Here is a 25,460-nt window from a genome sequence, read left to right on the forward strand (position 1 = left end):
GTTTCAAAAAAATAGACCCTGGGTTCAATCCCAGTACAAAAACAAAGAAACTCCCCCCCCCCCCCACACACACACACACATTTGTGTAAAGAATAGATATACCCTTCCTGGCTTTTGACCTTAAAGTTTTGGGGCAGTTTTTAAAATGCCTTTTTGGGCCAGGCATGGTGGCACACGCTTGTAATCAATCCCCGCACTTGGGAGGCAGAGACAGGAGGATCGCTCAGGTTTGAAGCCAGCCTCACTGGTTTAAGAGACACTTTCCAAATAAAAATATAAGAAATAGGTCTGGGAGTGTAGCCTGGAGGTAGAAGGGTTTCCAGGAACCCCAGTACCACCACCAAAAAAAAAAAAAAGCCTTTTTGCTTCTTTTGAAATAAATACTAGTTGTCAACATTTGATCAAGTTTCCTAGGCTGGCAACAAATGATGACAAAATGCTGATAATTGTAACACAAAAGAAAATACATAGTTTTCCATAGACTTCATGGATACCCAAAGTCAGTGATGCTACCCTGTCTTGGGGGTGCAGAGAAAAATGCTGGACCTGGGTGTGGGAGGTAGTAGCCTTGGGTAAAATTGGGGAATAAAAATAAGGAGGCACTGGTGGAAGCACCCAGAGGGGTGATAAGTAATTCTTTTCCCAAAAATAAGCATCAGTAAGCCAACAGGTTTGGGAATCTGTGGCTGCAGTCCCTCTGAGTTTGGCCCTTTTAGCTTCAGCAAGGAAAGCCCGGCTCAGAGCTGGGCCCCGTGCTGACTCAGCACGCCACCGGCTGACTCAGGTGAGGTCAGCACCTGGAGCTGAGCTCACACAGGGGTACGGTTAGGTAAGTGCTGAAAGGCGTTTGGTTCCTTTTCCTGAGTCACCTTTGTCAGGTCTGCAGCAGCATTGTAAACTGACATCAGCAGCTTTTGTTAGGACGCTTCACAGAAGTCAAAATGTGTGCCCGCGTGGGGGGTGGTATCTGCCATCAAACCAACCAACACGTTTCAGCATCCTGTGCATTGTCTGCAGGAAGCCTGCTGCCTCAGTGCACACAGGCAGGGGCACCAGGCAATTCCGGGAACCTCCTGTAAGCCCGTGAGCCCCACTTCGCTAGCACTGGCTGGTGCCCTCTCCCTTTCCCGCGCTCCTCCAGGTCGGGGTTGGAACGCTCAAGGAAGTGGCCAAAACGTGGTCAACCATGAGGAGGCTTAGGAGGAAGAAGAGAAAATGGGATCAAAGCAATGCAGAGGATCCAACTCCAGATCATGAGAGCTGGTTTTTCAAATACTGGTGTGGGGAAAATCCAAAAGAATTATCAAAAACAGCCTGGAAGCTCTTCTCCAAGACTGGCGTTCCCACACAAGGGAAAGAGCCATCCGTAGCCTCTTCCTGGAGCTCCTGGTGGAGCCGACACCTTCCAAAGTGAACTGTTCACTCCCACACCAAGACTAGTGTTGGCAGATAACACAGAAACTCTCGCCTTCCCAGAGCCTTTGTATTTGGTGTTTTTTATCATAGGGTTTTATTACAGTGATTGCTCCCAATTTCTTTTTCCCTCATTAGACTGGACGTTTCCTAACAGAGATCCTATGTTTTACTTGTAGGTTACAGTGTGAAGTATTCCTCTTTTTTATTTTTTAATTAATTAATTGATTAATTTGCAGTACTGGGGATGGAACCCAGGGTCATTCTACCTCTGAGCTACACCCTCAGCTCTATTTTTTATTCTTTATTTTGAAACAGGGTCTCACTGAGTTGTAAAGGGCCTCACTAAGTAGCTGAGGCTGTGTACAAACCCAGATCCTCCTGACTCAGCCTCCCAAGTACTGGGATTGCAAGCGTGCGCCACCACTCCCAGCTTCCTTTTTTAATAGAGTACTCAAACCACTCTTTAATCTCCATCTCAGCTAGCAGGATAAAGATGTCAAAGATTTTCCTAAAATGAGCATAGAAATTTTTCTGTGTGGAAATTTCTTAACCAGTATCTGTGGATCAGAAGAGCTTTTCATTTTAAGTGAGAAAAACTTTTGTGAAGGGAAGTATTTTTTTTTCCCCAGTTTCCTTACCAAGATCCATGATTTTTAGCAGTTGATCAATAGGTTCAGTGTGAACACCCAATATAATGTGTAGACAGGATAAAGAAGGGTATTGGCCTGGGTCTCATCAAGAAGATAAAGAACATTGTAAGAGGCGCCTCTGAAGAGCCAGCCTTCTCCACGCTCGCTTCTTTCCAATAGCAATGTTTGGGGATAACACCTGTGGGTGTTTTTTGTGCAGTGTGAGCATGTGGGGGGTGGCCACTTTTCCTTTACCACTTGTGAGTTATTGGGAGCAGTGGAACTGGCCCCGGCAGTCAGAGCTGCTTGAGATTAGTTCACCAGGAAGAAAACTATTTTGCCTAGCAGAGGCAGCGGTATAGGCACAAGAGCTTGACCTTGGGCTTCCATCCCTGAGCCGCTCCTTGACCTGCTGTTAACTAACACTGTCACATGACATGGGGGTAGGTATTGAGCTGGGAGACTGGGGAAGCCATAATATTTACAAAACACAAGAAAAGCAGTGTGTTGGCAGCATTGAAAAGGGATCGCAGATGTGTCCACAAAAAGACTGCTGGGTCCCAATCCTAGACAGGAGGGGAAATCCATCCAGCAGGCCACTCTGAATTGAGCACTATCCCGACCACAGTGCAGGAATGGAGAGATACAGGGCACTTATTGTACTGGGTTTTAGTAAAAATAAAGTGCACTGTGAAGTGTCTCTGGAGATAGCTCAGAGAAGATTCTGATGATAGGTCCATTATAACCTGCCAGTTAAGACATTGACTTAACTGTCATGTTCCTCCCAGGAAAGCCTCTCCCATCACTCCATACATTGAGTATTTTAAAGCAACGTATTCTTGTCTTTATTTTCTTTATATCTGTCTCCTTTAACTTCTACCACTTATTTCTCCCATTTAAAGAACACCTAATCTCTCTTCAGGCCAACAGCTCTTTAGGCACATGAAAAAATCTTAACAGTGTCCTCTCTTCTTTGGCAGAGACCTTCAGCTGTTTAAAGTAAAATCAGGTGGTCAGACTGAAAGTTTTCTTTCTCCACCCTCTGTTCTGAGCATGCTCTCGGCCACCTCTCCCCACCCCACAGAAGTGCCCTGAACCCTCATCCAGTTGTCCTGTTTCCTCCCAACCTAAGTCCTGTCCACACTGTTCTTTAATCCAGAATCCAAATGAGAAGACTGGGAGCCCCAGGAAGAGGTGAAAAACACTTACAGCCAAAGCTCCCAGTGTCAGACAGGCCCGGCTCCAAGCCCGGCACCACTGTTCCCAAACCCTGTGGCCCTGGGCAGGTGCTTCAGCTTCCTAATCTATAAAATACAAATGACAGTCAGCCCAAAGGACTATATACGATGAATTGGAAACACTAAATCATTGTCAGGTACAGTACATAGTATATAACATATACAGTAGAAATCACCACCACCTCTTAAGGTAGACATTCCTATGAACTTTCCTTTTCTCCACCCTCCCCTCTCCTGCAGCTGCCCCCTTCCTTAACCAGTCTAGACAACTGGTAGGGTGGTCCATTGCCAGAGATGTGCTGGTCTCGCCAGGAAGTTCCATCCAGATCTGATCTCAGCAAGCCAAAGCAACTCCTCTCTTGCCCGGCAGCACCGGTCTGTAAGAACCTGTCCTGGGAAAGGTTGCATTAGGCTTCCCCCAGAGCTAGGCAGGAAATGATGCTGTGTCTTTTCCACCCTGCCTAGCCCCAGCCCACCTCAGGGGCTGTCAGGCTCATCTCAGGTGCAAGTCTGCCTCTGCCTTCAGTGAAAAGTGACTTATCAACAGGAGTCTAGGCCTACTGTCTCTGCCCTCCCCTGCTTCCTCCTCCCTCACTGCTTAAGCACTGGAGGATGCCCTGGTGTGGGTCGCCCCCAGGTCTGTGTCTCCCACCCCCTTTAGCCAGTGGAAGAGGCGTGAGAAGCCAAGGTTGGTGTCTGTGCTTCACAATCAGGACAGACTCTACCTGCAGCGTGCATACCTGGGGGCGGTTTGGTTAGCCCCTGGGTGGCCGCCGGCTGTCCGCCCACAGCGAGATTGGCAGCCACTGCAGGAACCACACTGTTTTGTGTCCTGGGCTCTTTCTCTGCCCTCCCTCCCCAGGACTCTCTTTAAATGCCTTCTTCCCCTCTAGGAGAGTCTTCTTGGAATATGGCCGGGAATGTCCTGTGGCTTGGTTTCCTTCCCTTCTGGCCTGGCAGCACCAGCAGTTAACTGTCTGCCTTTTGTTCAAGGTCTGAAATAGAGTGGAAGGAGAAAGGCATTCTTTTTGCCCCAAAGCCAGATCCAACTCTTAGAAAAGGCAGCGTTCTCCAACTCCTGGAAGAAAATGTTACTAATTACTCTATTTATATAACTAGCCCTCTTCCTATAAAATCAGACATATTTTGAAAGAGGGGCAAAAAATCCTTTTAGCCATGGCTTGCATGTTAATGAGTTTCAAAGTACATTTGGATCCTGTTATCTCAAGAGTCATGATTACATGGGGTTATTGAAACCCTATCATCTGGAACTTTCGACAGCACAAAACCAAAGCCTGTTCATATAACATGGTTAGCCCCTTGCCTGACCTCAGGTTGACAAGGCACGGGTTCCATTGTATCCCTCTTCCTGCATTTATCTCCCTTCTGTTGTCAAACACAGATACAGTTGCACGTTTAACTGTAGTATTATTTGTCTTGTTGTTTTGAGAGAAAATATTTGCTGTCAGAAAAATTGTTTTCCAAAGACCATTCCCACCACCCCACTGTTAGGGCCCGGGACCATGAGGACAGAAGCCGAGCTCGTTCTAGCATTCTAGGCTGCAGAGCGGAGTGTAGTGAGGGACGGGCAAGGCTCAGGATCAAGGCTGACCTCAGGTTTTAGTCTCTTCTCTCAGGGCCTCCAGGTAGAACAGAGAGGACTTACAGGCAATTTTAATGACGCTCACACTGTCTCTTCGTAAGAGTTTGCTTGATGTGAGGCACTTAACATTGATTTTCTCATGTTCTCATCATAATCTCTTACAGGAAAATCTGTAGCTTATAACTGGAGAATCTACGACCCAGAGGGGTTAAGGAATTTGTCGTAGGCCACACAGTTCCTCAGTGTGGGAGCTGGTGTACAAACACAAAGAGTGGAATGGGAGGGCAGCAGAGACTATGTCTATGCTCTCCACATCAGAAGAGCCCTCCTCTCCTTTACGAATCTGCCCCTGCTTTGTTGGTCTTTCCTCACCCGCAGACATCTTTCCACGTGTTCCTCCAGCTGCAGGGCTAGTGCTATCCCTGCAGTCCACCTCCTCTGCAGCCGGGGAAGAACTGCTTCATCCTCTGATCCCTGCAGAAGAAAGGGGTATCCTGAGCTCTTTCTTCCTCTCCTGCTTTCCCGGTGAGCCTTACCTTTCGGGATTGAGTCAAACTTTCCAACCCCGCACCCCTCCAGCTTAGAAAGTGCTTTTGTTGGCCCTAGAAAGCACTCTGCCTCCTTTACTAAGTGTGTTCAGAATCGTTCGTGAAGTTACATTATTTTCGTTTCAGGCTGACTTTCTCCTCTGGATCACAGTCAAGGAGAGGGTCATCTGAGGCAAGGCGGGTTCTAAATGCGACCTAAGACATGGACCAAAGCGATTGTCTAAACAACACTGCTGCCAACTCGTTTGGCATTTGGGCCCCACTAGGGGCATAAGCAAATAGGGGAGGTTTTCTGCAAAAATGCATGCTGTCACAGTTCACGGCAGCAGGAATGGGGTGCTGGGTAAAGCCCTGTACTGGGCCCTCCTCCAACCCTACACACACACTCGTGTGCGCCATGACCGACTGCAGGCCTGGGACTAGCATGAAGTGTTTCCTCAAAGCCCATCTCCTCATCGAGCAATTTTTATTTATAGCAGGAAATAGAGTTCGTTTTAGTGTCTTTGAAATTAAAAAAAAAAAAATTCTGAGCCAGAGTGTATGTGGTGTATGTACAAGTGTATGTGGTGTATGTACAAGTGTATGTGGTGGCATACACTTGTAATCCCAGCATTTGGGAAGCTGAGACAGGAGGATCGCGATTTGCAGACAGCCACAGCTACTTAGTAAGGCCCTTTGCAACTCAGTGAGACCCTGTTTCAAAATAAAGGATAAAAAATAGGGCTGGGAGAATAGTGCAAAGGTAGAATGCCCCTGACTTCTGTTCCCAATACCCCCAAAAAATATAAATAAATAACATATTCTGGCCATGAAAAGTTATTATTATCCTATATCAGTCCTCAGTCAAGGAGTGATCAGAACACTAAGCCTGTTTTGTGAAAGCACAGTTAGCCCGTAGTTCCTGGAGAGCAGCTGAGCATGGAGGAAGCTTTCCCGTCAACATCAAGACAGGGAGCTTGTATGCAAACATTATTTTAATGTACGGCATCACTTATTTTAGTTTTTAGTCTATGTGGCAACACATTCTCGGTCACTAAACCCACTTCAAAATAGAAGAGGAATGGTAAAAGCCTATGATCCCAGTTCTTGGAAGGTTGAGACAGGAGAATCACTGGGTCAAGGACAGTAATGTAGAGAGACTCTCAACATGTTAATGAGAACCTTTCTCAAAGTAAAAAATAAAACAGGGCTGGGGATGTAGTTTGGGTTCAACCCCTAACACCATCTGGGTTCAATCCCTAGTACCACCAAAAAAAAAAAAAGAAAGAAAGATGGAACATCTTAAAGAAAAAACAATTCCTTCTAGAACTAGGGTATCTATGCTGCATAAAGAAAAGTAGCCAGTTTTATTTTTCTAATAGCCAGGATTTTAAGCTTTGCACCCTTGCTGCTGCTTCCCACAGACTTCAGAAGTAAAGACTCTCACTCCTCTCTCTGTGGTCTTGTCAGAGAGCGGGAATCCTGGCCAGCTGGGCAGGTCTCTCCAAAAGAAAAAAAAGGCACAGCTGTTCCTAAAAGTAGCCCCATTCATACGATGTCTGCTGTCCACAACTGCAGTGTTGGAGAAAGGCACACTGTTTCATAAAGAGCTTCTTTTCTTTCAAGAGGAAAGAAAAATACATGGTGTTTACAGAAAAGAAAACTGGGCCCTTCAGTCTTCGTTTCTGGCCATGTCTGGAATGGAAGTGGCGAAGGCCATAAATCCACGCAGACAGTTGCACCTTTAAGGCATGATTCATACTGGCCGTGCCGCCCATGATGGAAAATCCAGCTTGTCAAGTCAGAGCAGCTGGAGAGCCTCCCACAGCCCTGTCTGCTGGGGCCGATGCCCACTGTCTTGTGACATAGTCGTTGTATATGAAGGAATGATTGATTTTTCTTTCTCTCTCTCAGTTCATGACCAAGAACCCCACGATGCGCCTGGGCAGCCTGACTCAGGGAGGTGAGCATGCCATCCTGAGACATCCTTTCTTCAAGGAAATTGACTGGGCTCAACTGAACCATCGTCAACTGGAACCACCTTTCCGACCCAGAATCGTAAGTGCCAAGAGCTAATGCTCTCAATAAGAGAGACATTCCTCTTTCTTAGATGACCAGAGTCCATTGGACAGCAGGTGTTCTCTGTGAATGACAGACTGCAAGTTTGTCTGACACTTCACAGAGCTGCTTCACAGAGGGGGTAGTCTGGGCTTCCTGCTCCCAACACACCTCTACGTGTACCCAGGTTACTCCACATAGCCCCCCACCCTTGCTCGCCTTGGCTCCATCTCCCTTAGCCTAAATTAAAATGTCTTAGGGGCTAAGATGCCTGAAATGGGCCAGGTTTCCCCCAAAGAGTTTGTCTAGTTGACAAGTCATTGCTCCTAGCCATTCTCCTCATGTCTCTTAGGGTGTCAACGTGCCTTTGTAAGACCTTAGGAAAGCAGAGACGGTGAGGTGTCCTTTCCCTGACCTGGCTCCTTGTCTTGGAGAGCCGGCATCTGTACTAAAGAGCTGTGGACATGCGCAGCCCAGGCCAGAACAGGCCAGCACCCTTTGGTGAGACACCCAGAGCACCAGGGGCACCTCCCCATGCTACTTACTGAGCCGGGTGGTGCTCTTGAGGTTGGTCCAGCTCATGGTTCGAGCGCTAAGCTCTTGTTTATCTGGGGGTCAAGAGATCCACAGAAGGAAGGTAGAGAATCCAGGTTAGCAATAGGTCAGGAGTTCCAGAGGAGTGGTCCAAAGGCAAAGAGCGAGCTGGATCAGGTAGGAGAAGCAAGATAGCTAACATAGGTGGAAATAATCTTAGGATTCATGTATAAAGATGTAAAATACACATTTCAAAACAGAGAGCAAGCTTGGTGTGTAACAGTCTGCTAGGCCTTGGACACCAAGCAGCCGGAGGGAAAGCCGTCTCCTCCAATGGGCACCCCAGCCCCCGCCTTGCTTTCAGCCCTGACCATGTAGCCAGCCCAGTGGGGTGCACGAAATTGACCTAGCGAGTAAAGCGACAGGTGGTTCCCCCCTCCCCCGAGCTCAGCATTTCTAAGAAGTATTTGTGATCAAGTGTGTGGAACTGTGTAGACAAGAGGTAAGGTGAGTGTGAACTCACTCAACCTCTGTTGACAAATCTGAGCTCACATGCCTGTCTGGGAGGCCTGCTGAGAAGCGGCGCCTCAGTGAAGTGGAAGAGAAAGGGTGAGTGAGCCTGCTGGCTTGGGTGACCAAATTAATCCCTTCTCCTCCCGGTCTAAGGCTGGCCTGCTCAGCAGGATTTTCCTGGGATTAGCGAATTGCTGGTTACTAAATGCTGTAATAATACACAAGGCAGTGGAGTTGCTATAAAGCACTGTTTAATCACAATGATGGTGACTGTAAATAATGCTACTGGACGGGCTGCAAAGCAGTTCTCTGAACTTGTTGGATTGGGCCATGCAGGATGAGTAAGCCTCCGTGCATAAAATCTGACCCTTGTTTCCTTTTTTGACAGAAATCTCGAGAAGATGTCAGTAATTTTGATCCCGACTTCATAAAAGAAGAACCAGTTTTGACTCCCATCGACGAGGGGCATCTGCCTATGATTAACCAGGATGAGTTTAGAAACTTTTCCTATGTGTCTCCAGAATTGCAACCCTAGCCTTCTGGGGAATGGGAGATGGCATGAGAGTCAAAAGGAACCAGAGACTTTCCTGGAGTTCCACCGTGGGGCTCCCCAGCATCCGCCTTACAACACCAGCCTCTCCTGCAGGGAGCAAATGATCACAACACCGTGGAGGCTGGGCCTGCAAGAGCTCACGAGCTCAGGTCCCGCGGAGCCGGAGCACTGGAGGTAGTTGATCCTGGCATGAGCTCTTATGAAGACATATACCACTCAACCTATGAGTTTCCAAGGCAGTTTCAGGCATGGATATTAACAGGAGCCGAAAGGAGAGAAGGTGTGAAGACTAATCTAGGTCCTAGAAATTCTGAGCCAAACAGGCTTCTTAACTTTGTCAAAAGATGAACCAAGACTTTCTTTGGACCACTGTGTGCTCCTCTTTAAGCCAGTGAACACCTATGACTACAGTCTGCAAGACTCTAAATGCAAATGAAGAATCGAAAGGGCTTTTTAAGGAAATGAATGGTTTTCCAAATAAAATGAGTTATTCTGGAGAAACAAAGTCGCATCCCGCAAACTCCCAATGTAAAGCCCAACACTGAAAACAGATGCTGGGCACCAAGCCCATGGCCACAACATATTCTTTCCTCCTTACTTTCATTTAATACTATTTATTGCGTGTCCAGTGAAAAGGTGCCATAGCCCGCGGTATAGTAAATAGTAGAATCACCTTCCTGAAGTTTCCATTCATTCTGGGCTCCACAGATTCACCTACATGGTGTTTGCATTCTGTGAAATGCCTCTCCACGCTGCCTCTGCCATACTTCTCTGTCTGCATGTCACGCTCTTTTCCACGGAAGGCCAGGCCGCAGCACCACAGTCACAGGCCAGCTTCGGGCCCTTGCTGCCTGCTGACCTGGAGGATCAGATCTTGTTGATATCGCTCCGGACTCATCAGTGAAGAATTGCAAGCCACTCGTGTCAGGGACCCGACGTATGCTTATACATTAGCAGTTTATTTAAGTTATGTTTTAAGTGATAAAGAAGTCTGTTTGATATACAGTTTAATAATTAGAAATGGATCTCGTAAACAGGTCCTGAGGCAGAGACAAACCTTTGAATGTGTAACCATTTATGCGGTTGGAGAATTTTATTTGGCTGGAAATAAATGCATTTTGTAGCAAAAGCATTTTTTTTTTAAGAAGGATTTGTCCTCTCCCTACTCAGAAAATCAATTTCCAATCAAAATAAAAGCTAGCCGGTGTGGTGAAACATGCCTGTGACCACAGTACTTGGGAGGTTGAGACAGAAGGATCATAGCTTCGAGGACAGCCTCAACAACTTAGCAAAACCCTGTTTCAAAGTTAAAATTTTTAAAAAGGGCTGGGAGTGTGGCTTGTAGGTAGAAATTTCCATGGGTTCAATCCCAAATATCAAAAAATAAAATAAGGGCTTTGAGAGTAATGGATAGGGTTCTTGACTTGAGGAAAATTCCTGATAAGAAATGCTGACATGGGCCGGGCGTGGTGGCGCACGCTTGTAATCCCCGCACTTGGGAGGCGGAGACAGGAGGATCGTGCAGGTTCGAAGCCAGCCGTGAGCGCTGGCTTAAGAGACCCTGTTTCCAAAAATAAAAAGTATAAAAATATGTCTGGGAGTGTAGCCCAGAGTAGAAGGGCTTCTAGGAATCCCAGTACCACCAAAAAAAAAAAAAAAAGAAATGCTGACTTGGGCTTCTGAGTGTCCCTGAAATGGATGTGGCCTGTTCTTATGACGGACTCTTCTGCTCTGAATCAGAGCAATGACTGAATTTTGCTACAGCAGACCTACCCTTGAAACCTCAGTGCCTAGGCATAATGTTTATTTCTCATCCACATAAGCATACATTCCATAGCCCTGCTCCATCTTCTAGCCATGCAGTGTGGCAGGCAGGACTCCCAAGATCTGTGGCTCACGGGAAGAGAGAGACAGAGGAGTGCCTGCTGCTGCTCAGGCACCTCTCCTCAGAGGGACAAACAGCACCTCTTCTCACGTGTGATGGCTAGAACATGACCTCCCCCTCTAACTACTTGAGTGTGAGATCAATACCCTGTACGTCCTTCCTCCTCAAATGTAACAGCTGAGGAGGATTGACTCATACTGAAGGTGCCTGTTGTAGGCTCTTTTTTGCATTCCAAGGTGAAAAACTACATTTTTTTCCATTAAGTCATACTTTAATTTTTACGTGTTTTATTGGTGCGTTGTAGTTACACATTGCAGTGATATCCAAAGTAATAAACTCATGTATGCTATGACATCTCTTGGGGTGTTTCCCTGCACCCCCAACCCCTAGCCTGCTTCTCCTTCCTCGTGCATGCTAGTGGGATTGGCAGTGATCCCTCCGTTAGGAGTGTAGCGTTTTGGGTCCATTCCTTTCTCAAGTCTCCTTTTTCCCCCTTTCTTCTTCCCTACCCTGCTCTCCTTCCACTACTAACAGGCCTCTCTCCTCGTTTTTGTTGTTGTTGTTGTTTGTTTGTTTGTTTGTTTTGTGGTCTCCGGGCTACACTCCCAGACCTATTTTATATTTTTTATTTGGAAACAGGGTCTCTTAAGCCAGCACAGCTGGCTTCGAACCTGCGCGATCCACCTGTCTCTGCCTCCCAAGCGTGGGGATTACAAGCGTGTGCTACCACGCCCGGCTCTCCTGGTTTTCATGAAGCCCTTTCCTGTTTTCTCTTTGGCCTCCACATATGAGAGAAAACACGAGACCCATGACTTTCTGAGTCTGACCCTCACTTGGCACGATGTTCTCTAGTTCCATCCATTTTCCTGCAAATGACATAATTGTGTTCTTCATGACTGAGTAGAACTCCATTGTGTATAGACCACATTTTCTTTATCTGTTCAAACTTACCACAAAAAAACAGACAAAAAAAAATACTGAATTGACACTTCTCAAAAGAAGAAATACACATCTCCAGTACATGTATGAAAAAAATGTTCCACATCATTAGCTATCAGAGAAATGCGAATCAAAACTACAATGAGATTTCATTTAACTCCAGTTACAATGGCAATCATCAAGAATACAAACAATAAGCTGGGTGTGGTGGCGCACGCTTGTAATCCCTGCGCTTGGGAGGCTGAGACAGGAGGATCACACAGGTTCGAAGCCAGCCTCAGCTACTTAGTGAGGCTCTCAGCAATTTAGTGAGACCCTGTTTCCAAATAAAATATAAAATAGGTCTGGAAGTATAGCCTAGAGGTATAAAAGCCCCTGGGTTCCACCCCAGTACCACCACCAAAAAAAAAAAAAAAAACAAACAATAAGCCAGGTATAGTGGCACTTGCCTGTAATCTCAGTATGTGGATACTGAGACAGGAGGTTCACAGGTTCAAGACCAACCTCAGCAACTTAATGAGATTCTCAGCAACCTAGTGAGACCCTGTTTCAAAAAAAAAAAAAATAGAAAATAGGAATGGAGAAGTAGCTTAGAGGTAGAACACCTCTAGATTCAATCTTCAGTACCCCCTCACAACACACACAAACACAATATAACCAATGATATCAATAATATGTGCTTGTGAGGATGTGGAGAAAAGGAACACTTATACATTGTTGGTAGGCTTGTATATTATCATAACTGCTATGAGATCAATATAGGGGTTCCTCAAAAGACTAGAAATGGAACCACCATATATCTCAGCCATACCACTTGCTATCTTTCCAAAAGAATTAAAGTCGGACTACTACAGTGATACATGCATACCATTGATAGTATGCATGTAGTATACCATACATGTAGTGTGCCACTTACAGCAGCACAATTCATAATAGCCAACCTATGGAACCAGCTCAGGTGTCCTTCAACAGATGAAGAATTGCTTGTGAATGGACAGAGCAATGAGAGGCCTTTCTGTAAACTTGGATAGCACTTAGAGTTCAGAGGCAATCTGTGAACAGAGGCAGAGCTGTGAACTACATAATTTCACTGGATCTTCCTGACTTAAGTAGGCAGGTCATTTTCCCACTATACCACTGCATCCACTGTTTCTTCTTTGTTGTTTTTTCTTTTTTTGGCAATACTGGAGATGGAGCCCAGGGACATTCTACCTCTGAGCTACACCCCCAGCCCTATTTTTTATTCTTTGAGACAAGGTCTCACTGAGTTGCAAAGGGCCTCACTAAGTAGCTGAGGCTGTCTGCAAATCGCGATCCTCCTGTCTTGGCCTCCCAAATGCTGGGATTATAAGCGTGTGTCACAAGCATGTGTCACCGTGCCCGGCTCTACATCTACTGTTAATGGTGTGAAGAGTGCGGTGCATCTTACCAATGAGAAGAGAAGAGCGGCTCAGAGAAGTGCAGCTAGCTGGCTTCCTACACATTTCAGACTTGGTAAAGGGGTGGATCCAGATGTAGAGTCTAAGTCCTTAAGTTCTAATCCCACCCACTTCTGGGAAAGAAAGGAATCACTCTGACTTTGGGTCTTCTCTGTTCTTCAGGACTGGTCTCCTCCGCTGCCCCATGGCGCTGATCACCTTCTTGGGCTGGTTTGCTTCACTTTAGTAAAGATCCAGTAGAAATAAAGCTTGTCTCCTGCTCTATTTACAAAACCCATTATCATGGCCCTGCATGAGTCTGTGGAGCTGGTCGCACTGAATCCTCCAGCTTGCTACCCAGGTGCCCGCATTGGGATAGGCTGGTTCTTTTGAGATCATCCCAGACCCATCAGATTGTCCAGCAGTGAATGATTTTGCTATGGTGGGGTTTATGGTATGTCTTCCTCCTCCCTCTTTCACTGGTGAGAGAAAGAATATCTGGGCAGTTTACCTAAAACTCAAAGACATCTCTAAATTCCAGGTAGAGTTCTAGTTCTGTTTTATATCTTCCTTCATTGTTCCTAAACCTTGCGTCCCTTCTTTAGGATCACAAGGCTGCTATGCTGCACTTCCCGGAGCAGGCCAATGCTAGTTGCAGCTGGTCATGGCCATGCAGTCAGCGGTCAGCGGGTGGTGTGGAGGCCAGCACACAGTCACAGTGTGGTGCTTCAGGATTATCATGCCTCTTAGAAAAGGAATCTGAGACATCCTCAGTCCTTATCAACCTCCTCTCCTCCTCAACCAGTCCTCAAACCTATACCCATTTTTTTTTTTTTAATGGGTACTGGGTTTTGAACCCAGGGGCATTCTACCTTGTAGCTAAACTCCCATCCTCAGGCTATTTCATTTTTTATTTTGAAACAAGGTCTTGCTAAATTGCTGAGGCAGGCCTTAGACGCCTACACCACCGCACCCAGCCCTATATCCATTTGTCGGCACTCTCAAAAGCTATCCCACACTAACTAAATTAAATACATGGTCTTGAGTGACAAAAAGAACTCAGGCTGTTTGCTTTGAGCTGTGGATCAGTCTTTGACTACAAAAGATGTGCGCACTTAATAATAATGGCTGACATGTATTATGTTTTTGAGACATAAGTCCCTGTTTCTAAATAGTCTAAGTGTATTTACTTATTCGGTATCTCAAATGAGGTACTCTCATCTTCACTGTGTAGCAAAAGAGGTTTTGTTTTGTTTAAAAGGATCTATTTCTTCCCCACTAGAGAGAGTATATTTCCAATAAAAAAAATAAAAGCTCTGAGCATAATAGATAGAACTCTTAAGATGAATTCCTGCAAGGAGAGACTGGCTTAATATTCTGTATATAGAGATGGGGAAATTGAGGTACAAGGAGACTTAATGTGTCCAAAGTGACACAAAGTAATGGGACCCAAGCAGTCTATTCCCGAGTCCCTCCTTTAGCCCAAATCAGTGACATTCTTCAGTTAAAGCCAATTCTCTCTCCCCCCACCCCTCTTGGGGGTTTCAAAAGCAATTGAGCCGGTCATCTGCCACTAGCAGGAAGCCAGAGCCAGAGATAAACTGCCAGCTGGGCAGGACAGGGTTAGTCATCAGACCCACAATCAGCAGTGAAGTTGCGTGCTCTGCATATCAAAGGGGGCAGGCCAGGATGATGCAACTGGGACTCTGATCTCCCCCAGGAAGAGGAAATAGTCTGGGTCACCCTGGACCTCATCAACACCATCTGAACTCCTGAGGTAACCTCTGAGCCTGGGAGGAGTTTCTAGTTCTCAAACTCCAGGGACTCCTCCCACTCACTCCCCTAAGCTCCTGCCAGAGCTGGAAGAACACAGGCTGCAGGGCCACAGCTAAGGATATCTTGGGACTGGGTTGCAAAGAACAAAAACCAGCCCTTTGTCATGTATTGATCTCAATTGGCTGCACAATGCCTGGGAAATATTCCAGCCACAAATTAGGCCTTCATCATTCCATTGGGCAACACATCAAGCTTTCTGTTTGCTTTATTCCCAGCTCAGTCATCCTGCTTACTTCATCTGGCAGTGTTGACTTAAAATGACTGGACAGCCCGCTGAGATTGCCCTGGCTCAGAGGCACGCGGGGTCCTAGAACTTCCTATTTTACGTCATCTGAAGATGAGGCTCAGATACGACCTTAGACGTTTGCAATGGAAATGAGCCCTGTGGTCATCTGTTTCTCTGAACTGCGTTACAGGTTGGACAGGGCCAGCTCAAGCTATAAATGAGCTCTGTGGTCTCTTTCTCCCTGTGCCGAATGAGGACCAAGGGTCAGGGTATCACCCTGGGCTTCCTCCTGTCCCCGCCCAGCACCACCCCCACTCTCTGTCAAATGCCCTCCCCGACCCCTGTAACACATTGGCCCTGTGCTCCTCCTGTTCACCACTTGATTTTTCAGGGCCAAACCTGATATATAGTCAGTTTTCCAACCACCAAGATATCATAAAGTCTTAATTAGAATACTTTTTGTATAGGCATTTAAGAGCCCAGGAATGGCAGCCACCTCTCCCATGTATGACTGCATCTTTGGCAATACCCGGCATCAGCCCTTCTCCCGGCATAGAAAGCCCTAGGAGCGCAGCCCCTCCCTGCCCTGGGAGGCGGGCACCACACAGGCTGAGCACTATGAGGTGAGTCCATGCTTACTGACAGTTCTTGAGCATAGGGGTCATCTCCCCGCTCTGGGTGCACTCATCTGGGGATGGAAGTTAAGACTAGCAGCTGCCTGCTACGCATGAATGCTGCAGGGACTGGCTATGATCATCTATGTCAAGTGTTTACTTTGGGTCCTGGACATGGAAAACGCTATTAGCAATGTTAGCTATTGCTACTATCAGCTTTTCCACAGAGAACTAAAGAAATGTTGCTTGTGCTGGCCACCAGAAAATGGACAGTGGGACACCTGTGTTCCTTTTGTCTGGCTTTTTCCTTCTTTCTTTTTTCCCTTTCTTTTCTGGTGCTAGGGATTGATTCCAGGGACATTCTACCTCCAAGCTATACTGCCAGGCCTTTATATTTTGAAACAGGGTTGAAAGAAATTGCTGAGGGTCTCACTAAATTGCCAAGGCTGGCCTCAAACCTGCATTCCTCCTGTCTCAGCCTCCTAAGTACTAAGATTGCAGCCATGTGTCACAGCAGCTAGCTGAGAATTATCTTTTCTAATTGGCTGCAGAGCCTTTTCAGGAGGCATTTTTAAAAACTTCTCCTAGGATGTTTTGAGCTCATCATACCCTGATTGGCAAACTAGATCAGTCTAAAGTTTGAAACTACTGCCTACTCTAAAAAAGAGAGGCTAAGAGCCAGGTTCAGTCACACATTCCTATAATTCCGGAACTGGAGGGGCTGAGACAGGGGTATCTCAGGTTCAAGGTCAGCCTTGGCAATTTAATGAGACCCTGTTTCAAAATAATTTCTTTTTGGTGGTACTGGGGTTCCTGGAAGCCCTTCTACCTCCGGGCTACACTCCCAGACCTATTTTATACTTTTTTTTATTTTTGGAAACAGGGTCTCTTAAGCCAGCGTGGCTGACTTCAAACCTGTGCGATCCACCAGTCTCCGCCTCCCAATGAAACGGGGGTTTTCTTGCGAGAAAACCCCTGCGAGTTCTTGTCTGCGGAGAGCGAAGAATGACACCCGCAGAACTCAGGAAGGGGAGTAAAAGGTTTATTGGAAGCAGCAGGGAATGGGGCAAGGGTGGCTGAACACCCCCAAAGGGGCTGGAACTCTGGGTCCAGCAGCTTCCTTCAGGACAATACTTGAGAGTAGCCCAAGCCAATTGCCTTCAGGTGCAGGCTGCTTTCTTCCAGAGTCTGCGTGGTCTGCCAGAAGGGAATAGAGAAAAGTGGCCTTCAGGTCACTACTCGAGTGTCGCCCGAGTCAAGTGCCGTCAATTACAAACTACCTTCTCCCAGAGTCCACGCGATCTGCCAGAAAAGAGGTACAGGTCACCCCTAAGGGCCTGGTCAGCCATGATGTCCAGCAGAGGCCTTCAGGTCACTACTCGAGAGTCGCCCGAGCCACGTGCCCTCAGATGCACTCTGCCTTCTCTCAGTGCCAACACGACCTGCGAGAGAGAGAACAGCTCCCCAAAAGGGGAGGGGGTCCCGAGTGGGAAAGTGACCCACTTTTGCCATCTGACTGGCCAATGCCTGACCGCTAGCAAGTCCGTTTGTGGTTGTGGTGACTCCAAGGAGAATTTGCATAGGACATTTGCAAGTTCTTTGAAGGGTCTCCTTTCAGGAATGCCAGGCTTGCTCGGTGGGTTTGTTGATTAGGAAACTCAGGATGGCTTTGTGAAGCTCTGGCCTTCTTATCTCCTGAGCCTTTGGAATTTCAGGCATTTGTCGCCCCTCAGGAAACTCAGGAAATTAGCTTTTTCTCTACCAAGGCCTTTTCCCTATCTGCCTATTTCCTTTCTATCTCCTCACCAAGCGCGGGGATTACAAGCCTGTGCCACCACGCCCGGCATCCAAAATAAAAAATTTTAAAAAGGGCTAGGGCTATGGCTTAGAGGTAGAATTCCCTTAATTCATTATCCCCATTACCAAAAAAAAAAAAAAAAAAAAAAAGGCCAAGTTTTCCTAAATGGCTTTTCTCTCTAGCCTGTTAGGAATTCACTTATCCTGCTGGGTTTAACTGGAAGGTGCACTTAATTCACTTCTGATTGACTAGCACAAGGACGGCATCCCCACACGGGAGCCTGCTGGACATGCCAGCAGGCCAGTGCAGAAAAGAAAGGGCAGGGGCTCCAGGTACTCCATGAGTCCTGGCTGCCCAAGTGTGAAATCAACAGTAGAACCAAGGGCCTCTCTCCTTCCTCCATGAAGCTATCTGCAAAGACAGTTTCAAGTACAAGAGTCCTTACAGTCCTGTGCATTCCTACTGGGAGAACTACAACACCCCTGTTCCCATGCAAGCGTCCTTCCAGATCACCCAGGCCTGCCTTTCTCGTGCCACCAAGGCAGTTCTTAACCCACAGAAGCATCATTCTTCCAAGGATTTGGACTGCAGCTAGAAGAATTTAGGCTAGACAAAGTGAAGACTGTGTAGGCACCAACCGTGGTCAGACATTCAAGTGGATTGCAGAGGGTGAGACAGGAACCGTCTTTGGAGGTATTTCAAATTAGAAACCAAGGACAGTCTGGTAGTCACTTAACCAGACAGTGCCAGAAATAACTTGGATGACTTCCCAAGTTCTCCTGCCTTCCACTCTGATGACTTAAAGCAAGCAAGGGGATATGGTCAACCATCCTCCACCATACTCCTCCTCCCACACACCAAACCCCCATCACTCAGACTTCCTCTCTGCCCATCTCTGGGCTACTTTTATACCCTTTCCCACCTGTGTGCCCACTCTGAGTGGTCTCTCAGTCCCGAGATTCCCCTTAGACTCATGCAGAGCACTCGCCCCTGTAGCCTCAAATCACCAATATCTCCTGCCTGGCTGCCTTTCTTATTTCTCATGCTTCTCCATGCATGGGAATGAGAAAGGCTTTCTAAAGTTAACATTAGAAATATGAACCTCCGTGTAGTAACCCACAATAGAGCAATTGAGGGTGGAGTTCTGAGAAGTCAGGATTCGACTCTGCTCTCTTTTTCTCAAAGAGAAAAAAATGATTGTCCAGAAGAAAAGAGGACAATACTCACTAACAAATGGATTATAGCCCAAGGTAGATAAAGATAAGATAGAAAGCAGTCAGGCTAGTAGAGGTAAAACTGCAGAATAGAATTACTTAAGCAGTACTTGATAAACAGTGGAAATTATGCTAGTCGGCACGACTCTTCATAAGAACGAGTCTTGAAGTCTCATGTCACTTTTTTCTTTGATGGTTACTAGACTGGTTGATGGAGGAGAAGTGATAGGCTTTGTAGAGCTGAGCTTCAGCAACGTACATGGCAAGATCTCACCTCATTTCTGTCACCAAGCTGGATTCAAGAACCAATGATATGAAAGTGTGATGATTAACAGTTTAGTAACATCTGGAGTTCTGCAACCTTGGGAAACCCGCTCCCCTTGGATGGACAGACAGATCTCAAGGTTCTCTTTAATCTTACTTGAGATTTCAAACCTTCAATATCATCACTATATAAAAAGAAATCCAACAATGTAACAAAATGCTACTTTGTTTTCCAACTACATATGCCCTCCCAGGAGATTCTGGTACAAACGATAAAATGAGTTTAGACTTTAATTTACTCATTAAAACCAACATTTATTGAGCACCTACTATGTTCCAGGCATATTTTGGTTGTTGGAAAAACTAGAGTGAAAAAATATCCAAAGATTGTTGCATTCTTGGAATTTATATTCTAATCTAAAAAAAGTTTTATTGTTTATTCAAATTGTCCTGATATAATTAGCTTTATCAGAGCCAAGACTATGTTCTATGCTGTAATTTTTAAAATATATATTGGGGATTGAATTCAGGCAGTCTCCCTCCAAGCCACAACCCCAGGCCTTTTTTTTTTTTTTTTTTTTTTTTTTTTTTGCGGTACTGGGGATGGAACCCAGGGGCATTCTACCTCCGAGCAACACTACCAGCCCTATTTTTTATTCTTTATTTTTGAAACAGGATCTCACTGAGTTGCAAAGGGCCTCACTAAGTAGCTGAGGCTGGCTTCGAACCTGTGCAATCCTCCTGTCTTAGCCTCCCAAATGCTGGGATTACAAGCATGTGTCACCACGCCCGGCAACCCCAGCCCTTTGTGAAACATGGTTTTGCTAAGTTACTGAGGGCCTAAGTTGCTGAGGCAACTGAACAAAACCATGACTGTTCTGTTCACTGTTATGTCCCCATCACTTTGAAATAGATCTGACAAATCCCAATAGATATTTGTTATTCTCTTTGCTTCAGCCTAGTTTTTCACTCACACTGTCAAGTCCTACTACCTTCATCTTGTCCTGATACAATTAGCTTTTTCAGACCCAAGTACAATTTACATTTATTTCTTAAAATTTTTCCAGCATAAGCTGGATATAGTATGCCTGTAATCTAAGCACCTGGGAGACTGAAGTAGGAGGACTGCAGGTCTGGTGACAGCTTCAGCAACTTAGCAAGAACCTGTTTTAAAATTTTAAAAAGTTTGGGTATGTAGCTCAGAGGTAGAATGCCCCTGGGTTTAATCCTCAGTTCCAAAAAGAAAAAGGACAAAAAAATTTAAGTCCAAAATGCATTTGACCCGCCTAGCCTACCAAACTTCCTAGCTCAACAACCAGCTGCCTCTCCTGTGACAACGCAGCAACTGACGGGAAGCTGCAGCCCACAGCCACTTCCCGGCACAGCAAGAGGATGTAACACTGCATATCACCAGCCTGAAAAAAGATAAAAATTCTAACACAGCTCCTACTGAATGAACATCACTTTCCTACTATCTTAAAGTCAAAAAATAGTAACTAAAACCATTGTGGGGCCGGGAGGGTCTGTGTGTGGGAGGCTGTCGAGGTGGTCATTGATGCTGCTCTCAGGAATCCCCAGCTCTAGCCAACAAGTCGAGAGCACTGTGGTGTACGTAGTTGTGAGCCAGGACAGTTCAGTGCTGGTAAAGGGCCCTTTTTCCTCTGGTGTTGGCAATGGTAAGAGATGGTGATTGGGCTCTGATAGCTGCGCCCCTGGGTGATTAACATGAGCCCACAGCTGGTCCTTGGTGGACATTTTGAATGAGCAAGAAATCATTGTGAACATTCTAGCGACTGTTGAATGTTGCTGTTGTTTATCCCTGCAGCATAACCTGTTCCCGGTTAGTTTAAACCTTGAATATCCCCCAATGGCCCATGTAGAAGACTTGGTCCTCAGGATGACAGTCTTGGGAGGTGACAGAACCTTTCAGAGGTGGGGCCTACCGGAAGGAAGTTAGGCACCGGGAGTGTGCCAGTGAGGGGATCTGGGGACCCCAGACCCTTCCTGTCTCTTCTGCTTCCTGACCACCACCTGGTGAGCAGCCTTTCCTTGCCACAGGCCCTCACCACGATTTACTGTGCTCAAGCAACCCAAACTGACCATCGACTGAATCCTCTGATACATGAGCCAAAACAAAGCTTTTCGCCTTATGATAGATTTACCTCAGGTATTTGTCACAGCAACAGAAAGCAGACACACATGCTGGTGGTCTTTCCTGCCTGTAAAAGTGGGCGAATCTAGAATTACATTAGGCTGCAACAGGGGTTATGGAATTTTGTTTGTGCATAAAAATGAACCTTTTCAAAGAGGTACCCAAATATGTACTGAACCTTCTTCAGAGGGAAGAAGTCTACCATCACTGGTCATTTTCAGTCTACAACCCTGGGAGGGGATGATGGACGGGGCCTCTTGGGAAAGAGGCTTGCCTGGCGTGGTCTGGAGCGGGCTTAGCCAGCACACCACAATTGTGCTGCCTTCCCCTGGGCTATGGGGGCGGGCTACGGGTTGGCTCACTAGACTTTCCACTGGCCACACGCCCGGCCTCTGCTGCTTTCACTGTACCACACAGTCGGGAATCTAGGTTCATCGTTGCCAAGGGGTTCAGCAAGTGTGAATGAAATGTACAGCAACCCACGTGGCAAAGAGATCAAGCAAATGGTCAAGGCTCTCCCGACCCACTAGAATGATACAGAGTGCTCTGGGACTTCTGTTCACAGAATTCGTATCCAGAGGTGTTAGGGAACCCCTGCAGTTCTCCCTATTAGTTTGTTCCTTGTCATGCTTATTCTGCCTTCTAGGAAGAAGGGCTAAGCACCCTTCTTACCAATGCAGAATTCTAGTGTACAAATTTGTCTGGGGAGATATATTTTAAGAGAAAGCTCTGATGAGGGCTTGGGGGGGATTTTTTTTAACATCAAAGACTGGGTGTGAGCCCTTGCACCATTTTCTGGTGGTTAGCTGACTCACACTGGCTCATGAGAACCTATTATTCACATCTCCTCCCAAGTTAGTGTTCAGTCAGCTCACAATGGTAGATTAAAATTGGTTGTGCCCAGGTGTGGTAGTGCATGCTTGTAATCTCTTGGGAGGCTGAGACAGAAGGATCATGGTTCTTGCCTTCTGCAACTTAGTGAGACCCTGTTTCAAAATAAAGAATATAAAATAGGGCAGGGGTGTAGCTTGGAGGTAGAAGCTCCTGTATTCCATTCCCAGTACCACACACACACACACACACACACACACACACACACACAATGGTTGTGATATGAATATTTACACTATAGAAAATGGGCAAGTACTAAAACCCAGAACGTTCATTATTACTGTTGTTATAATCATTATTATTACTCTTAGAAAGTTTACCGGCACATACCTGGGAATAGTGAAATAGTAAGAAAATCATGGTCTTGGAGTCAGGCAGAACTGGATTCAGCCTGTCTCTGCTCTACCAGGAGGTTGGAGGAGGATGGATATCAAAACTTCTGTGACAGCTAGTCATGGTGGCACACACCTATAATCCCAGTACTTGGGAGGCTGAGACAGAAGGATCACAGGTTTGAAGACAGCCTCAGGAACTTAGTGAGGCTCTCATCAATGTAGGGAAATCCTGTTTCTAAATAAAAAATAAAATAAAATAGTGCTGGGGATGTAGTTTGGAGGTAGAATGTCCATGGGTTTAATCTTCAGCACTAATTAGCAAACAAACAAACTTTTGTGACCCTTCGTTTCCCTGTTTGTAAAATAAAGACAATAATACAAGTCAAACTATTTAATTGCTTTGAGGATAGAGTGGGGATCAAATGAGATAATGTCCACAGATCTTTCCCTTGGTGTCATGCAGACAACCTTCAGAGACAGAACCAGAGAACACCCCTGAATAATGGATTTTTGTTTTAAATGTGAAAAGTCTTTCTAAAGCCTCCCTGCCTCATCTCCCAGTGCCCCTCATCTCCCCAGCACCCCTGACCATACTTAATACCAATCACCTGACAAGGACCTGGGAACCACAGCTGCTGAGGGGCCCTGGAACCCCTGTAGGGATTGGTGCAGTTTGTAGTGTCTGGATGGCTCCAATATTCAGCCAGAATACAAAATCGGTGGCTTTGTGTCTAACTCTTACACAAATTATGACTTGGCCCCCAAGACTAGAGAAGGCTTCATTCTCCCCTGAAAGACAAGGATGCAGAACAAAGTCAAGGCTCGAGGACTGCGGGGGAGGTGGAGGAAGGAGAAAGCCTGTTTGTCAGGTGACCTCATTGGCCACCGTCTCCATTCACAGCTGCTGGGCAATCTTGATGCAAAGAGCTGATTGGGTGAAAAGCCAGAGCATTGCAAAAAGGATTGTTCTTGATGGCACACAACTGTTTGAAAGCGGCGATGAAGTCTTAGATTAAGCTTTGCAAAAATAAAGAGCAGGAGAGAGAGAGTTAAGAAAGCCTTTACCACTTATCCGAGAGGGTAAGACATGTCAGTCGTAGTTACTGAAGAGGACTGCTCTGTTGGTTGTATTGGACTAAGCCCTGCAAGGCTTTGTGCTGACCCTACACAGAGCCACAGAATCAGCAAACTCCTCTGCTGGGCCTGTGCCTTATCTGAATGTTAGGGTCCCATCCGGAAGTGTAAAGACTTACTTCCTGAGGCTCAGAGCTGTCTCCTGAATTCCAAGGACCTGCTAACAGCAACCACCAACTCTGGACTTCAAAGAACAAAGTCGGGGGAGTCAGGAGACACGGATTTGAAAGTTGATGTGCATTTACCCTGGGCTGGTTGTTAAACCCTCCCAATCCTGCTCTTTTTATCTATTAAGTGGCAATTCAAGTCTAGTAACCTTTGTCTAAAATGATTAGGACCCAGAAGTATTTCTGATTTTTTTTTCTGATTTCATATTCTGATTTTTTTCTGATTTCATATTTGCAACACAAGCTTAAACTTGAAATTTATTTAGTTTTCATATATATCTTAAGCACATAGCCTGAACTGTAGGCAATTATGAGCCTGAATTTTGATCATGACCGTTCGTATGAGATCAGGTGGGAATTATCTATTGTAGCATCTTGTCAGCCAATAGTTATGGATTGTGGAGCATTTCAGATTTGGCATTTTGGAGTTAGGGATGTTTGTCCAGTAAGAAGAATAGCAATGTCATAAGTTGTGGTGAGGATAAAAAGAGTTTGTAAACTCCCGACTCTCAGTTCAAATTATAATATATTTGGCACAACTGAGGAACTGTTTTAAAAGTAGGGTCCCATAGTTTTGCATCTCTCCATCTAAAAATACCACAAGCCATCAGTCAAAGAAAGAGGGAAAGAAGTCATTTTCCACTTTTTTCCTAGAGGAGGGTGGTTAAGTTACTACTTCTCAGAGCAGGCCCCTATTCCTTGTCTCTGTCTTATTCCCTAGACACTCCCACCTTCATTGGCTTTCCGTTTGCCAGGAAAGGGTAAGGAAAGGAGAACCCTGGAGGCAGGTGTGTTAGGTGGCACGTGCCTGTCATCCCACTACTTGAGAGGCAGAAACAGGAAAATCACAGGTCCAAGGACTACCTTAGCAACTTAGCAAGGCTCTTAGCAACTTAGTGAGACCTCGATTTAAATTAAAACAATAAAATAGGGTTGAGGGTGTAGCTCAGTGGTAGAAGGCCCCTGAGTTCAATCCCCACTACACACACACACACACACACACCCTTGGATTTTTTGGGGGGTCCCAACACAATCAATCTCAGAGGCATAACATGATAACCCCAGAATTTCTCCTGAGCCTCCTCTGCACATTTCCCCCTGCCACGCGTTGAGATTTTCACTCTGAATGAAAACCACTGCACTTCAAAGGTAGCAGAGAGATTGGGCCTCCTGTATACAAAGGACAGAAGCAGATATCAGGGTCAAGCAGGGGCACTTCGGAAAAAAGCCAAAAAGCTAAGACTGATTCAGTATGGGACACGGTAGCTTTCTGTCTCAGCCAAACCAGAGACAAGACCAGAGAAAGCATCTTTGTGAAATGGGAGCTCCAGGCTCTGCTCCTTCCTCAGCTGACCATCCCATCAGGGCAATCTTCCCAGACCTGCACTTCCCAGATGGCTAAGAGCCACACACGGGCTTCCGCATGACTCTCTGTCCTGCCAGACAATTGTGTGGCCCTGAATGAGGATTTTACAGAGGCCGCAGGGGGCTAATGGACCCTGGGTCCCAAGAGGGA

At 46.1% G+C, this 25,460-nt stretch overlaps 1 protein-coding gene across 1 annotated transcript in view; it reads left to right on the forward strand.

Moving 5' to 3' along the window:
- The window catches only part of PRKCH (protein kinase C eta), a gene marked incomplete at both ends in the record, with an annotated part of 253,977 nt that extends 244,924 nt beyond the window's left edge, over positions 1-9,053 (forward strand). The window contains 2 exons of the mRNA XM_080706972.1: positions 7,328-7,471; positions 8,907-9,053. Of these exons, the coding sequence (XP_080563098.1) occupies positions 7,328-7,471; positions 8,907-9,053 (291 nt within the window). The remainder of the gene's footprint in view (positions 1-7,327; positions 7,472-8,906) is intronic.
- Positions 9,054-25,460: the final 16,407 nt, after the last annotated feature.

The sequence above is a fragment of the Muscardinus avellanarius genome (genome assembly GCF_963383645.1).
Source record: "Muscardinus avellanarius genome assembly, chromosome: 12".
Taxonomy (NCBI): Eukaryota; Metazoa; Chordata; class Mammalia; order Rodentia; family Gliridae; genus Muscardinus; species Muscardinus avellanarius.